Below are 15604 nucleotides of genomic sequence, written 5' to 3'. Positions count from 1 at the left end.
GCTCAACCCTAACTGCACCACTGGGAATGGTGACACCATAATTAATGTATTATTTCAGTTGTGGGAGACAACTGACAGTTGTTTTTTGTTCTGGGGAAGAAATTTATAGTGTGACTGACTACAGAGTGAAAAGGCACCATGGAAAAAAATATCACTGAAGAGGAAGAGAATTCCTTGCAGCAAAGACATGCCTTTACAATCCCTGTCCCAAAGACTATAAAATCCTGGCAATGACAGTGTTTCCTCTACGGTGTAATTTATACCATTCTTCTCTACTAGATGGCAGTATGACATGCTCTCAGAATATCTAAGTGAGGGGCTTTCTTTCTTTGTTTCATAGGAAGCAATTAATTTTAAATATCATCTTACTGGCATAAAAGCAGAAGGGAAAAAAAGAAAAGAAAAGCTTGCCAGTGGATGTGCATTTTGAAACCACATCTATTTACTTACTGGTTCAACATTAAAAGCAAAAAGTGCATATTCCCGGTCAGGTGATACTTCATATCGAATAGCCTTTAAAGAGACCTAGAAAATAAATCAAACATTGAAATAAATATTTTTTTCAGTTTTCAAGCCAATGACATCTAGAATTAAATGTTATGACATCTTTCTAACCATGAATAATACTGCCTGGAAAAATAATGTGTCACATCTCTTTTCAACCCCAGAAATGTAATGTGGGCACTTATACGTTCCCGTAACAGAAAGAATAACTGCATTGTGATGCTGAGCAAGCAGCTATCACAAAAAAAAAAATCAGAATTTTCCTTATAAACTTACTGCACAGTGGCTGGGATAGCCATGGGCAGCAGGTAGTATGAATTCCCTCTCATTACCTGCAGTCACTGGCCAAAGTGAATGAGATAACAGTAAACACCTGCTGGAGCAAATCAGTATAAAGAGACACCGCTACCTCTCCTAGTTAAGACAACACTGAGGAAAATTATTCCATTTCCCCAGTAAAAAAAATTCTTTAGGATGCTGTGGTGATACAGCTTTCCAGGTGCATTCTGATCTGGGCTCTGCAAAAAGCTGAGCTGCAAGGGTTACTAACAAGAAGAGATGCCAAAATATCTCAGACTTGTCAGGATTTACCTTTTCTCTGCTCCATTTATTGTTTGTATAGTGCAGACATTTCTCCTTTTCAGCGTGTTTCAATATAATACATTACTGGCACACACCACATCAAGGTCAGAGAGAGGTACCACCAACATGCTCCTCATCCACTGCTCTTTAAATCTCACCTTCTTACCTAACAGATTAGATGCAAATCTTGGGAGATTCCCATGGAGCAAAATGGAAAGGGGAATTTGGGCTGCAGCATGGTACTAGGAGAGAGCTCCCCAAGGCCAGAGGAGGTGGAGGCAGTGCATGAGGAACCCAAGAGACAGCCAGAGGCAGAGAGGACTGATTATAGAGTTATAGAATGCTTTGGGTTGGAAGGAACCTTTAAAGGTCATCTAGTCCAACCTCTCTGCAATGAGCAAGTTCATCTTCAATCAGATCAGGATGCTCAGAGTCCCATCCAGCCTGACCTTGAATGTTTCGAGGGATGGGGCATCTATCTTTCTGGGCAACCTAATGGGCTGATGGGCCAGCACGGATCAGGAGGAGGAGTACCAGGGGAGCCTGAGAGCCAGCAGTGTCATCACGAAGACAGATTTTGTTTATTGTTATAACACACAGAAAGGAAAACATACCAAGGCAGCAAAAGTTTTTCTCACCCAGTGCTGGGAAGGAAGAGGGCAAAGACAATGTGCTTGGATGAGGTGTAACAGCAGCTCTTGTATCAGGACTTTGTGGATAAATATGGAGGTGATGCTTTGTAGGTTTATTTACTGAGAAGGCAGAGAAGCAAGGGTAGAAGTGGCCACGGCAGTAGAGTGGCCATGCCATGATAAGGTAGAATTATCTTGTAACACTGTGCTTTTCTTACAAAAATTAAAAACCAACGAAATAAACAGAAGACAAATGGAAGCAGTTTGACTTCAACAGACCTGGACATTAAAAGAAGCCAGCCCATTCCTCTACCCTTAGCAGAAAGAAAGCAGTTACACTCTAGTAAAAGAGGATTGCTTATGTGGTGTAGCAAAGGTTGAAGGTTAAATGGCAGTATGTGAAGTTTAAGGTTGGGTCCTGCAGTAATAATTCAGTGATAAATTCTTTGTTTCATTAAAAAGAATTAATACTGTTCTTGAAATTTGTATGACTCATATAAAATCAACTTGGAATGCAGTATTATGGTCTTGTGGATCAACTTTTAGCTTTTGAGTTTTTAAAGACGATTTCTGCAAATCTTGGGTTATTAAGATAAGCCTCTGTTAGCCATCCTCTGCCTTTGTAATTTTACAATGATACGGTACAACAAAACCATCTCAAGTTAATAAAAACTTTAGAGAGGTACTGCATAAGTGACATTTTTTAACAGGATGATGTGATTCATATCTCATTGTCAAAGCACATATAAATTACTTTGGAAGATAACTTCTTGCAGGAAATATTAAAAACACTGACATTTGATGTACTAACTTCTGCCACAATGCTGGCTTCATCTACTACAAAAAACAATGCTAAAGACCACTTTCATCATTATAAATAATGCTCTGTATCAGCTGTGAATTTATTTTCTTTTCATTCATTTTAATAGCCACCTACTAACTTCTTTTCCCAGTAATTTCTTAGGGTTGCTGTCACATGCAACTCCACTTCCATTCATCAAGTCTATTCATTAACAACACTGAAATTATGTTTCAACTATTAGGCAAGAAAAATCAGCAAATCCACAAATTAAAAAATAAGCATTTGCATGAAGAAATGAGGAGAATGCTACCAACACACAGTAAATGATACCAACTGTCATTTCTATTAAGCATTCAAAGATGAGAATTATGCATCTTTCAATTTTATATTGTATGCAAGACTAGCTTCAAATATCTATATGATACTTTCCTGTAGTATGAAAGAAACTAAGTTTGCAGAATAATAACAAAAGCTGGAGTTCAATTTCACATTATCAGTCATTGCGTAGCCCATAGCATTACCAGTGTATTGCTTCTTCCTGACAATACACGAAGTTGAACTCAAAGTTATTTTCTGCTTTACTGATCCAATTGCAAAAGAACTGTGAAATTCTGCTACTCATTACAGAAAATACTTACAATTTTTTTGTTTTCTATTAATATTGTTGAATTGTTAGTTTCAACATTCCTCAGAATCACTGTGCCATTCTGGTTTCTATAAATGAATTCATTATCTGCAAGGAAGAAAAGAAAAGAACATTAAGGAAATTTGGAGTTGTCTGTCTGTGTAGAACCCAATTATGGACTTGAACCAAAAGTACTGCTGGGAACTTCCCTCTGAAGAACACATTTTTTTTAACACAGCCATTGCTATGATGTTAAAGCGGCTTCCAAGTTAGTCATTAAATAACATGGTTAGTGTTTGTCAAATGTTTATTCTGCCACACTTTCCCAGAGCTGAATGCAAGAGGGTGACTTCTTCTGAAAGTACATACACAACTTGCTATATTTTTATTGTAGAAGAAGGTTGAAAAACATTCCCAATGCTTAAAGGTTTCCAAGATCCTCAGTTTCTGTAGGAGACTAATAAGCCAGATGCCTAGAAAGTTTCTGAAAGGTAAAGGCAAACCACCCTCTAACAAAGCAGATTCTGGAATCTTATATTGTGCAGATCTTCCAACTCCTCCATTTGCCCTGCAAACTTATACCAGAAGGAGATGCATGAAAGAAATTGCCATTTCCACATGGAACAAGACAAATCAGCTTGTCCCTATTGTACTTTGGGACTACTACAGCACTCAGGACATCTGGACAAGGACAAGAATTCCTTCCAGTGCCTGCTGCACAGGCAGGAGACTGTCTCCAGCTCTCAAAGTTCAAAGCCCACTTGACAGAAAGGCTGGCTTAGACATATGAAAGAAACTCCAAATGAGGGTTGGATAGCAGGTCAAAGGTTCAGGATGAGAAAACATTACAACAATAAAGGGTTGTCATCTTGTCAGATGTCATAAACGGAAGTTCAAGTCTGATCAGTGCTTACATGCGCTGCCCCACAGATAAAACATAAAACGTAAGTCCCAGGCATGCTACAAGAGTAGGGTTACTGTTTTTTTTGCAACCTGGCTAAACTAAGATTGAGAACTGATGGATCCCACCAAACTTCTGCCTCCAGTTTTAGTTAAGGAAACAACTCCTCATTGCCTACGCTCACTATGTTTACCCCAGGGTGCTATCATGGTGCATCCCATAAGCACATCCCATGGACACGTGAACAGTTAAACATTACCCACGGGTTGTGTTGGGATGAGTCAAAGATGAGTTTAAATCCTACAGGATTCATACGAGCACAGATCCAACTTACTGTAACCACAAATGTGTGCACTGCCCAGCTCGGAGTAACCTCCTGAAGATAAGACTGGGTCCAGAGTCCCAGTCTTTCAAAATTTTGATGTACAGACCTAGCATAGTCCTTCCTTACCCATGTTTCAGTCATATTTCTAAGCTGGTGATGACAATTCTCTTCACAGTCATTAATCACCTTTGAAAAGTGCTCTGAAAGTGCAGATGAAAAGCTTCAACACTCTATTTACTGCTATCAATAAAAACAATCATCTCTTACATATCACAGTTTTACATGTAAGTTTAGGAAGAAAAAATCTTCACTGAAATTGGGATGAATCAGATTCTATGAGGCCAAACGGTTGCTGTAACACAGATGATCCTCTCCAAACAACAAGATTTTAGAGACTTCAGATACCCAGTGTCCAAATCACAGCAGCAGACCTTCAGAGTCATGGGCAAATTCCTCAAAGAATCTCTTTATTTTAATTATGGAATAAATTTTATTAATACTTTGGGTCATCAGTAAAAACATGCAGGATCCGAGACCAGAGATTGCATTCAAGACCAGAATAATGAAGAAAGTTCCTGTTTGGATTTGATAGTATTAAAATTTTGTCATTAGTTCTGGAGTGTTGTCCAAGGGCATTGCACTTTCATGCCTGATGATATTCTGGACCTTAGTATTGCTTCATACAATTTATGTATGAATACAATTTATAACTGAACAAACTAGGATTCTTAAATCTGGGAAAGAACTGATTGAACAGAACTAGAGAAGTCAAAACAGTCATAAGCAGCATAAAGAAGATAAATAATGAATGCTTGTTCCTTGCCTTTTCCAAAACAAATACTGGAGGCATTAAATGACACCAGCCAGTGACAGATCCAACACAAATAAAAGGGATTATTTCTTCATGCATAAAGTAAACAAGCTGTGGAAGTCACAGTCTCAGAGTAAAGAGAGTGCCAGGACTGCATGTGGGTCCAAACAAGAATTAGAAAACTGGAAGAAAAATCCATCAAAGATTATGGGTCCTGAGATGAGACACTTTTCAGAAAGCCCTTGAACCTGTGATTCTGAGGGACTAGAAGCATATCCTGAAGTATCACCTTGAGAAATTCACCCGCTTTTTAAATTCTTCCCTAAGCATTTGCTCTTGTCCTAAGCCAGACGCCAGAAGAGATGATCTCTGGGGTCTGATCCAGCAGCAACTTATTTACAACTTTTAACTTCCAGCTTCCAGATCCTTAAAAATGCCTCTACGCTAACAATTTAGGAAGTGATACAATAAAAGGTATTAATGCTTCCTACACACCTTGCCTTTATATCCTTATGACATTAAAGATGGAGCATCATTAAGAATGAAGCATCATCCTTATGCCACTAAGGATGAAGTTATATGAGCAAAGTACATAGTCCAAATTTTAATTTTCAGGTATTCCAGATATAACTGGAAGAACTAAACTGAGTCAAAGAATATTATGCAATTATGAGACATTTTGAAAAAGATTAATGCTTTAATTGTCACCCTATGTCGACAACACAGAATGTTTTCTAATTACATACTAAGTTCAGGCAAAAAAATCATGTTTTAAATATGGCCAGCGAAGCATCTGGATAATTGTAAGCCTCTTAGGTATTTCCTAATTGCAGAAAAAACTAGCAATGAAAAGTTCGGCACACAGGTAAGTAGCTTATTAATCTTATGAGTCTGTGGGGCTGTTAATATTTGGTAGCTGTTTCTTGAGCATTGCATGAACTGATGGAAGTTACATTACTGCCCATAATGACATCGTTACTAAAATTTTATTGCTCCCTATGCGCCAAAAAACCTAACATTTTAATAAACTGTGAAACTCCAAGATGATTACATAAAAGTTGCTCCACACTTCGAGGTAGGAGATGAAAGACTTTCCATTATTTGGTAAAGTGTAACAAGTTTAAAATTGGGTGCAAATCTGCTGCATGTACTTCTGGTACAAATAAGGAAGAATAAATGAAGCAGCGCTGATTTGTTAGGGCTGTAAATCTTCCTATTATATTCAATACAAGTCATCAACACAGCATATGAATTAATGAACAGAAAATTGGTCTGCTTAAGAGAAGAACAAATTGATCTGCATTATATTCCAAGCAAAACACTATGAGGTTGAGCTGGTCTGTAAGTCATATTATCTTAGTCCTCAAAAGAATCAATGAATAATATTCCTGGATTTCTGTTCGAAACATGTGATTTGTTCCAGTGCAAGAGTATTTATTTAAATGGGACAAACCTCAATCAAAGACAAAAAGCAATGCAGTAACCTCTGTCTGTAACGAATTCTGTTCAGCGAGTTGATGAGAATTTGCAGCCTGATTTATAGTTGTCTCCATAGCTGATAAAGGTCATCACTGCATCTCATTTTTTATATGTGCCTTTATTTGGGGCTGGTTTTCAGTGTCAATGATGACGAAAATTGTAACTTTCAGGCATAAAGCTATGGATTCCAGTTCTTTAACAGCAGAGTTCACTTGACCAACTTCTTGCCACTCTTTCAACTTCTAGGAAATTGTCTGGTTAGTAGAATATATTATGTATCTGTGAGTGTAGACACAGGTATGTAGTCATGCTTACGAAAGTGACTGATTCCAAAAAGTAGTGATTATTAGAAATAATGGTACAGAGTCAGCATAGAGGAATGGGGGAACTTTGGCAGAAATTTTTAAAAACCTGTTAAGCAGAACAGGTGAAATGAGAAAAGCCAAGACCAATGATATATCTGCAGTGTCAGAGTTTCCCAGCTTCTTTGCACACATCCCTCTCAAATTCAGTCAGGAATACACACGCAGAGAAAAAAGATCTAGTGACAGGGAGCTCAGGTCCCCTGCAGTAGCTCCTGTCCTTTCCTCACCAGGAAGAGCACACACATGAGTTTGCTTAGCCTGGCAGCTCTGCCCACTGGCCTCTTGTTTAGGGTGAAACCAGACAAAATGACGGGATTTTTTCTTAACAGAATAATGCTCTCAAAAATATTTTAAATGAAACTGTAATTTGTTATCAGTTTAGCAAGTGACATATGGAAAGCATTAAAAAAAAGTTATGAAATTCTGATGCAGCAAGTCAGCAGTTAAGAGTTAGTGAAAGGCAGAAGGTAGTATCATGACTATTAGGACAGCTCCAGTCATTTAGAGCCACAGACTTAGAGGAAAAGGTAACTTCTCAAGTCCTGTAGTTTCAGATGAACAGACATGAAAGATAATTGAATGAGTCTCAGTCTGATGGAAGTCAGCATCAAGGGAATTACCGTTCTCAATCCCTAAAATTAAGGAAGATTGGTGAATAAAGGAAATTTAAGTCCTGAAGTTGTTCTGAACCATTTCAGATAAATGAGTCTCCAGATACCAGCAGGATCATCAAGTCTGGCAAACAAATTGTGCTGTCAAGAGAGCAGACGGCAGCATGTCCTGCGGGAGCGAGCCTGCATTGCTCCCTGGGGCCCAAGGTCACGTTGCACAGGGCCTCATGAGCTAGCTGGGTTGGAGCTCTGTGCTGGCACAGTGAACGTCACAGGGCCACCAAGGGAGAACTGGCACTCTTTCTCATCCCTGCTGCTGTAGGAAGGTCCTTGCTAGACCTGACTTCTGGCATGCCCCACAGCAGCTGGCAGGTAGTTTGCATCTAATGGGCTGTACAGTGGTGTCAGAAACCCTGAAGGAGTCCTCTGAGCTTTGCAAGAAGTGAAAACACCACATCCTATTCAACCCTACGAAGCCAATTATCGCAGCCGAAAACAAGTCAAGAGCCTGATGTTATCACCCTCTCTCTTCCGAAAACCGAAAACCTGTTGTGAGCTTTATAACAACTCTAAGCAGTCAGGTCTTTAGAATTTTACTTTCTATCTGAAGTACAAGCCTTCCATCAGCCCTGCAGCACTACCCACAGCAGTGCAGGGCATCACTCAGCAGCCAGCTAGGCTGACCCCCCCCTTTGCTGACGTGATGGCAATGCCTGAACCAGCCAACGGTTTCTTGGAGTCCTCCCAGGCAGGTATCGATCAGACACAACTGGTTAGTACTTACCATCTAACAAGATAACAGGCAGGAAGGCTGCAACAGTAGGACAGATGTTTTTTCAGACAGAATTGGTATTTTCAGACTGGCAACAGCATGTACTACAGTTGTATTCATTTGGAAAAATACATGAGGACAAGGCAGTGGAATTAGAATTAAAAAAAAAAAATAAAATCTGCTTGTTTGGTATCCTAACAAGTTTTTTGAAGGGCCAGGTGAGCCTCAGCACAGCACATGGAGACCAGAGGTGGGGAAAGGAGTAGGGTGGGCGTGGGCATGCCACTGCCCTCACCCTCAGCACACACACACCAGGGCCAAAGAGAAGGGTCCGGCTGGAGAAAGCAAACTTAGACTAGCCACAGCAGACCTTCGGCACATGGGGTGAAAATACTGGCTTGTAGTGATTACCCACATTTGCAGGACAGGGGGATGCTGCCAGTTTACACTGAAATACAGTCTGTCTCTATGGGAACAGCATCTTGACCAAACCAGGTACCCTTGCAGGCTGTGGGCTGGACAGCAGGGAGTGCTCACTGATGTGACTATCAGCATTTGCACCCGCAAGCCAGCCCACTTGCAGCAGAGCTGAGGAGAGAGAGGCCATCAATGCCAGACACAGCAATGGATCAGTACAGTCATTCCCACAGCTCACAGGAGCATCCTGCATGGAAAATAGACCAGGGTGACAGGATTTCCTGTAAAATAATAATGCTTTCTAAGAGACACAGGGGAGGGAATAGGACAAGCTGGGGTTAACAGGCTACTGTGTATGGGGCCAAGACCTTAAAAAACCTCTTAATCCTGCCAGATGCAGCAGAAGCATGGGCCTGTTATGTTCAGAGCCTGGTTCTGGGAGAAAGAGCCTGAGGTTTTGGGAAATAATGGAAGCAGACAGGAAAATGACACAACAAGGTAAATTCACAGAGGAAATAAAAACTGCCAGAAAAAAACCCAGCAAACATCAAGAAGAAGCACCAAACAAGAGGAAGAAGGTGAAGCCTGATATGAGCAGGGAGAAGGACGAATATAGACAGACTTAGTGAAATACTTATTTTACTTTGCTTTCATGTATTTAGTAGGCCTGCAGGATTATTGACCCACTCAGGAAAATATCTGCTTAACAGAAGTCAAGTAGGCGAGTGGCACAGGACCTGCAGATGTGGTTTATTCCCCAGAAAAGCATGGGGAATCGGTGTTCAACAAACACTAGGACCATGCATGCTTGCTCACTGTTGTAAAATTTAACCACATAGAACATAATGCAAAATAAAAGCACAATCAGTACCCGATGGAAGCCTATTCAGGTGTCCAGACAGATGCAATCCCACATTCAGGTGTAAAAGAAGACTGTTGTAATGATGCATTTAATGCTATGATCTGTTGTTCTTTTGAGAGATACTGCAGTGCACCTATTTGATATTTATAGCATGCACCCATAAGCAACTGAATCTGAAATTCCCTCCACAAAGTAGAAGCCAAGCTTGTTTTGATACTAAGCTGCTTCCCAGAGAGAAAATGCAGAGAAGGCTTCCCGTACCCTTTCCCCTGGTGCTGCAGTAAGTTGGCTCTGGGGTAACAGAGAGAGAAGGAGTCAAGGAATCACAAGTAGTGAACTGCCATTTACAGACTCACAGCTTTACCTCACCCTCAGTGAGAGCTGATCCCTGAGGAACTTGGCACTTGTGACTCTCCACAGCCAGCTACCACCCTGCCTTTTGTCTTCGATCCACCTTCCTCCACCAGCAACTCATTTTTCTTCAGCCTTGCTACTCTGCAGTGCAGAAGTAAGTAAGAGTCTGTTATACTTTGTGATGGCTATGCAAGGGAGCAACAGGGACAGAGTACAGCTTGCCTTTAACAACATCACTACAGCCTTAAATTCCAGGAGACAACTGAAATCCCATTTTTATCTTTCTGGCATTATGGGTCATTATCCTTTTACTGTTTCCAGCTTCTTTTTTTTTTTTTTTTCACATGAGAGACTGAAAGGAAAACTGCTTTAGATAGGTGATTTACTGTAATTTAGCTAAATGCTGTATAACACATTGCATCAGTATATTAAGTAAGTGCAACAAGATAGAATGTGCTTTATTATGCAAGAAGTGGTTTTAATTGCTCATCATCTCAATGCAGTTGCACTTGGTGCACCAATATACCGCTTTTACAGTAGTAACAGTAATAGCTCAGGAAAATTCCCATATCAATGTGCATCTCTAGCAGGCTTGTAAATTAACTTGTCAGATTCTCAAAGGAGGCTGAGCTCTGGGAAAACTTAAACTATAAAAACCATTAATGCCAGTCTGTTTCTCTTTTTTGGTTAATCCCAAATCTTTCAAGATCCAAACTCAAAAAAAAACCCAACCCTTATTCAATCACATTGAGAGAAGACCTCAGCACCAAGCCTGAAATCCAGGCAGAGCACACCTTTGAAATTTCAGTCCCAAATTTGAAACCAAGTACAATTCTGCTGCTGCTTCTCATTTGCAAGACTGAACTCCACTTCAAAGACCCCTAATCTGGGAACTCTATAGGCTCAGATCATGGCTTAGTGGCATAGGCATGAAAAGCTGAGGACCATGTGAGAAACAAAGAACTCATTTCAACTTCAAATAGCTCCTCTTCCCTGCTTCTATCTGCTTTTATAACACATGGAGGCCAAGGGGGTGGGGGGAAGAGGGACACTACAATTAGGAAAAAAAAAGAATGATAAATCCTCTGGAGTAAATCCATTTTGACTCTATCCAGGGCAAATCATCCCAATTACACAACTGCTGCAAAATCCTATCAACAGCAGTAAAAATATACATCTTATTGCTTGCTGCCCTCAGTTTATCTCCCTGTAATGACTGACAGAAGCACGGGGACTTTCAGCACACTGAACTGACTTTGGTGTGTTCCAGAGCTGAAAAATCTTTCTCAAAAATTCTCTGCCACCTTTTTTCCCTGTTCAGTTGTGCTCAGGCCATGTGCTCTTCAAACCCTAGACGTTATAGCAGGAAAAGTGCAGATGACCCCTAGGTTACCCGAGTCCAGACCAGATTACACTCATCCCTTGGATTCCCTGCCACAAACTTCCTACATTCAGCAGCACAACTGCCAAAAGCAATTTAACCATAAACAACTAATTTCCCAGGAAACAACTCCTTGATGCCTTTATCCACACCCCACATATTTTTCCTAGTCTCACCATGCGTAAAAACGAAGTGTGGACAGCAGATAGCGTATATCAGCTTATCACAGCTCTTCAATGTGGCTGGAGTGGGTGGCGCAGCCCCAAACACACAGTGGCATAGAATTTACTGGGAGTATAAAACCCCCAGGGTTTTTGCCATAGTTTTTGCAAGCCCATGTGAGAGCCTAAGCTACCATTCCTGCTTGATTGCCCCCACCTTGCCTGCTCCGTGCAGGTATGCTTGCTCCAAGCACTCCCTGCTTGTCCATGGCCCAGTGCAGCATGGCTCTGCCTCATTTAGATTGGCTTCATGCAGGGGAGTGCATAACCCCAGGTGTTACACGCAAATGTAATAATCCATTTGACAGTGAGAAAAAAAGGAATCCATGAATAAATTTTCATTAAAATGTGACCCCACAGCTTGCTTTCTTGATTCCTCTGTGCATTTCCTTGCCTACTTCTCTTTGCCCCCAACCAAATTACACTTGTTAGTGGCCATGACAGAGAGAATGAACATATAAAAGGGCTTATTTTCATTTTCAATATTATTATTGGGGGTGGAGCAGTGAAATGTCAATACAGAATGAATGAGGTCTTTGTATATTAACAAGAAAATTTGTTGTGTATGCAGCCCTGGATAAAATTTCAATTATCTTTCTGTGATTTATTGCATGAGCCCTTTTATGCTACCCTATAATTTCAGATAGGGTAGATCTGTATGGTGACGTATGGCTGTGTTGAAGTCTAGCTGTAAAAGAAGTTTGGCAGAGCCATGGCCATCACCCTGACTTCACGTTTGCGAAAATCAAGGCAGATAAGACATAAAATCCAGCATTCTGCACATTTTGGTTACCAGTCCATGTTTACTGGGTTTGGTCTGGACACAAGAGGGCACCATATTACACAGCTGATGGAAACACTTTCAACACTTGCAAGGAACCATCAATAAATAATTGGACACAATGCTGAGCAGTGGACCAAGCAAGGAATGGCACCTAGAGGAGAACAGAGGCTTCCCGCACTCAACCACAGGGAAACTGCTATTGGTAGAACAGTTTGCAACTATACATACAATCCCATTGATTTTAAACTAAGTGATGATGGAATGAAAAACTTAGTGTCAGCTAAGTAAATAGCTTTCCCTTAACATCTCAAATCAATTTGCCCACAGTGACTGAGCCAGCTTCTGCAGGGAGCCCCATACCAAACCCAATAAATTATTCCTGAATTTCTTATATCACTTGTTCTTGTCCCTATTCCTCTCTCTACCAACGAACCAACATCGTGCATCATTTACTGCCTTGTATGATGTTGTCTTGAATCTGTTGTGGTTTGCTGGTAAAAGGGCAAACATGCTGATGCAGGTGCTGAAGCAAATGAGCCAATACGAACACCTGGTTTAAGTGCAATGGATAAAAATTGGTTATGCCAAAAGAATGTCTGGTCTTTTCCTGAATCCTGGTCAACCTTTTGTGCAAAAATATCTTCTTAACGGGTTCTCTATGGGTTAAAAACTTTCAGCAGGTGGCATTAAAATCAAGGAATGCACTTATTCAATGAAAAGAACATGACTTCATATTTTTATTTATTTTCTATCCTTACATAATTTCTTTGTTACTCAGGGCAATCCTTTTTATTATGCATTTCCATGCCTCTGTCATGGTCTTTATTCTCCTCTGAACCATGTCTATTCCCATTAGAATCTATCATCTGTTTTGGACAGAGCAAACGAAACTCACTGTAGCAATCAAGGCGATAATGTCCCTTGAAGTGGATAAACCCACGTTATTTTCAGTATTGTTCTCCCCTGAATATAGTCCAATATTGTTTCCCCTAAAAAATGTTGATTGCAACAGAAAATTGATTATATATTCTCAGTTTCCTGCCCTAGAGAATGAAAGCAAACATGAAATATGCAATTCTAAAAAACCCTTTCATGTTTTTCATACTCATACTATTCTGGCTTGATAATTCAGCCATATTAGCCATTCTGTGCCCATTAGGAAAAAAATAAGGCATATTACAATCATTGGTATATAATTCTACTTACAAAAATATCTTTCTTTGTGAGGCATTAAAAAAAAAGAAGAAATAAAGAATAAACGTTAAAGGTTAATTTGTTTTAAGGCCATATCTTATTCATGCTACCAAGTTTGGTATCAGCTAAATGCTTCAAGGCAAAAGGTGACAGTAAATTCTCACAAATGCTGCCCTGAAATTAAACCTGGAATTAAACCCTAGAAGAAGTAAAGTAGGGAACACGTGGAACAAATATATATATGTACACTTATATAAATGGTGATATTTTAAAAAAAGGCTTTAGGACATTTTTTTATGTCACAATTCACAGCCCACACTCCCACTGAGAAGGTGAATAAGGAAATAAAAGATACCTCCAAATTATTAATAAGGGTCCTGGCTTATGCGCAAGTCTTCCAAGAAATATGTCGTGTAAAATGAGTCAGTTCATCAACCAAAGCAATAATAAACAGCAGTGAAAACAGCTACACATGGCTCAGAGTACGTGCATTAACCCCATTATGGGGCAGATGGGCCAGCCCTAGCCCTCACTGGCTCCACTCTCTGCTGATGCTGCCAGCCGGCTGAGAAAGCAGCACCAGCTGCAGGAGCAGGTTTGGGGCATGGGCTCTTGTCCACTAGGAAATAGGAAAATTGACTGCTGAGCAGAGAACAAGTGTTTATTAGGGTGACAGTAAATTAGACTATTGGAAAACTTTCTGGACACTTGATCCAGGCAGAATTGGTGGATTTTGTATGTTTGTCTCAAGTTCTGCTGGTTCTTCTCAGCCTGCCTGAAGGTACCACAGTATTCAGATATTACTACACTGCATGTAAGGCAAGGCCAATGTTTCCAAGCAGCACCTGGACTGACTTATTCTGCATAAATGACCACACTGAACATAACTGCAATGATCCCAAAGTCTTTGAACTGCTAGATTTACCACTCCTGCAATGTACAGTTGATTTTTTACAAGGTTCAATGCATGCCAAAATAACCATCATTCATCCAGTAGATTCAAAATTTTGCCCTTTATGGGGAACTTGCTTCTGAGCTGAAACTTTTTTTTTCTCTTATTGGCTTGAGCTTTGAAATTTCCAATTGCCTTTTTACTAGACTACGTTTTCTCCATCCATGTCATTGTAATCTGCTTTCCCTGGAAAGCGAAAATGCTTTGAAGCCAATTATCCAGACTGAATTATTACAAATCTTAAGAATTAACAAATCAGGTATAAGACTTCAAAAGAACCTGATATCTTTAAAATATATTTTCTAATGAAATTAAACATTGGATTCTTTTAATTAACCTTTCAAATATGTTACATTTTGAATGGCCATTTAGATATAATTTTAATAATGTTTTTGAGTCCTAACATTTTTAAGATTTATTTCATATTCTTTCTGAATCAAAGTAAGTATTTTTGTAAGTCACCTGTCCTCAGAAGCTGGGACTTTAAATCAAGTAGCAAATTGAAAATTTGGCATCATACCCAGCTGGCAGCATTGTGAAGGCAAACACCGTGCCCAGTCATACACAAACCTGGTGGTTACATGTTCAGATCTTTCTCTCCATCAATCAAATGTTCTAGTGAGTTGTTTCTCACTCTCCTTTTCCTTGCATTTTGTTTTCCTTCTTTCATCTCTTCATACATGTGTTCTTACCTTGCTAAGCATGAGACTAGAAGTGGATTTTAAGAGGTGTTACGCTTTGATAATAAGGGATCATTTCTCAGCATTTCTGTCTCAGGATCACTTACAGGACCACCCTATTTTCTATCAGGGATTATTTTTGTTACTGGCAATGGAAAGAAATGTCAGCAAAGTAATCATCAGCCTTTAAAATGCAGGAGCATGTGTATAGACCCAGTCCTGGTTTCACACAAATCTGGGAAAGTCCTTCTGGGGATCTCTATCACATGATTTTATGGCATCATGATCACTCAGTATGGTATAATTTGGCACCAGGACCTATAGATTTTAACTCTAACACAGTGACTTTT

At 39.9% G+C, this 15604-nt stretch overlaps 1 protein-coding gene across 4 annotated transcripts in view; it reads right to left on the bottom strand.

Moving 5' to 3' along the window:
* The window catches only part of DPP6 (dipeptidyl peptidase like 6), a 560201-nt gene that overhangs the window by 141302 nt on the left and 403295 nt on the right, over positions 1–15604 (bottom strand). For all 4 annotated transcript variants that reach the window (XM_030488693.1, XM_030488709.1, XM_030488690.2 and 1 more), the window contains exons 4-5: positions 3159–3253; positions 451–525 (exon numbers count right to left, since the gene is read on the bottom strand). In XM_030488693.1, coding sequence (XP_030344553.1) covers positions 451–525; positions 3159–3253 — 170 coding nt within the window. The remainder of the gene's footprint in view (positions 1–450; positions 526–3158; positions 3254–15604) is intronic.

The sequence above is a fragment of the Strigops habroptila genome, chromosome 1 (genome assembly GCF_004027225.2).
Source record: "Strigops habroptila isolate Jane chromosome 1, bStrHab1.2.pri, whole genome shotgun sequence".
Taxonomy (NCBI): domain Eukaryota; kingdom Metazoa; phylum Chordata; class Aves; order Psittaciformes; family Psittacidae; genus Strigops; species Strigops habroptila.
This window is presented reverse-complemented; position numbering and strand designations above follow the sequence as displayed.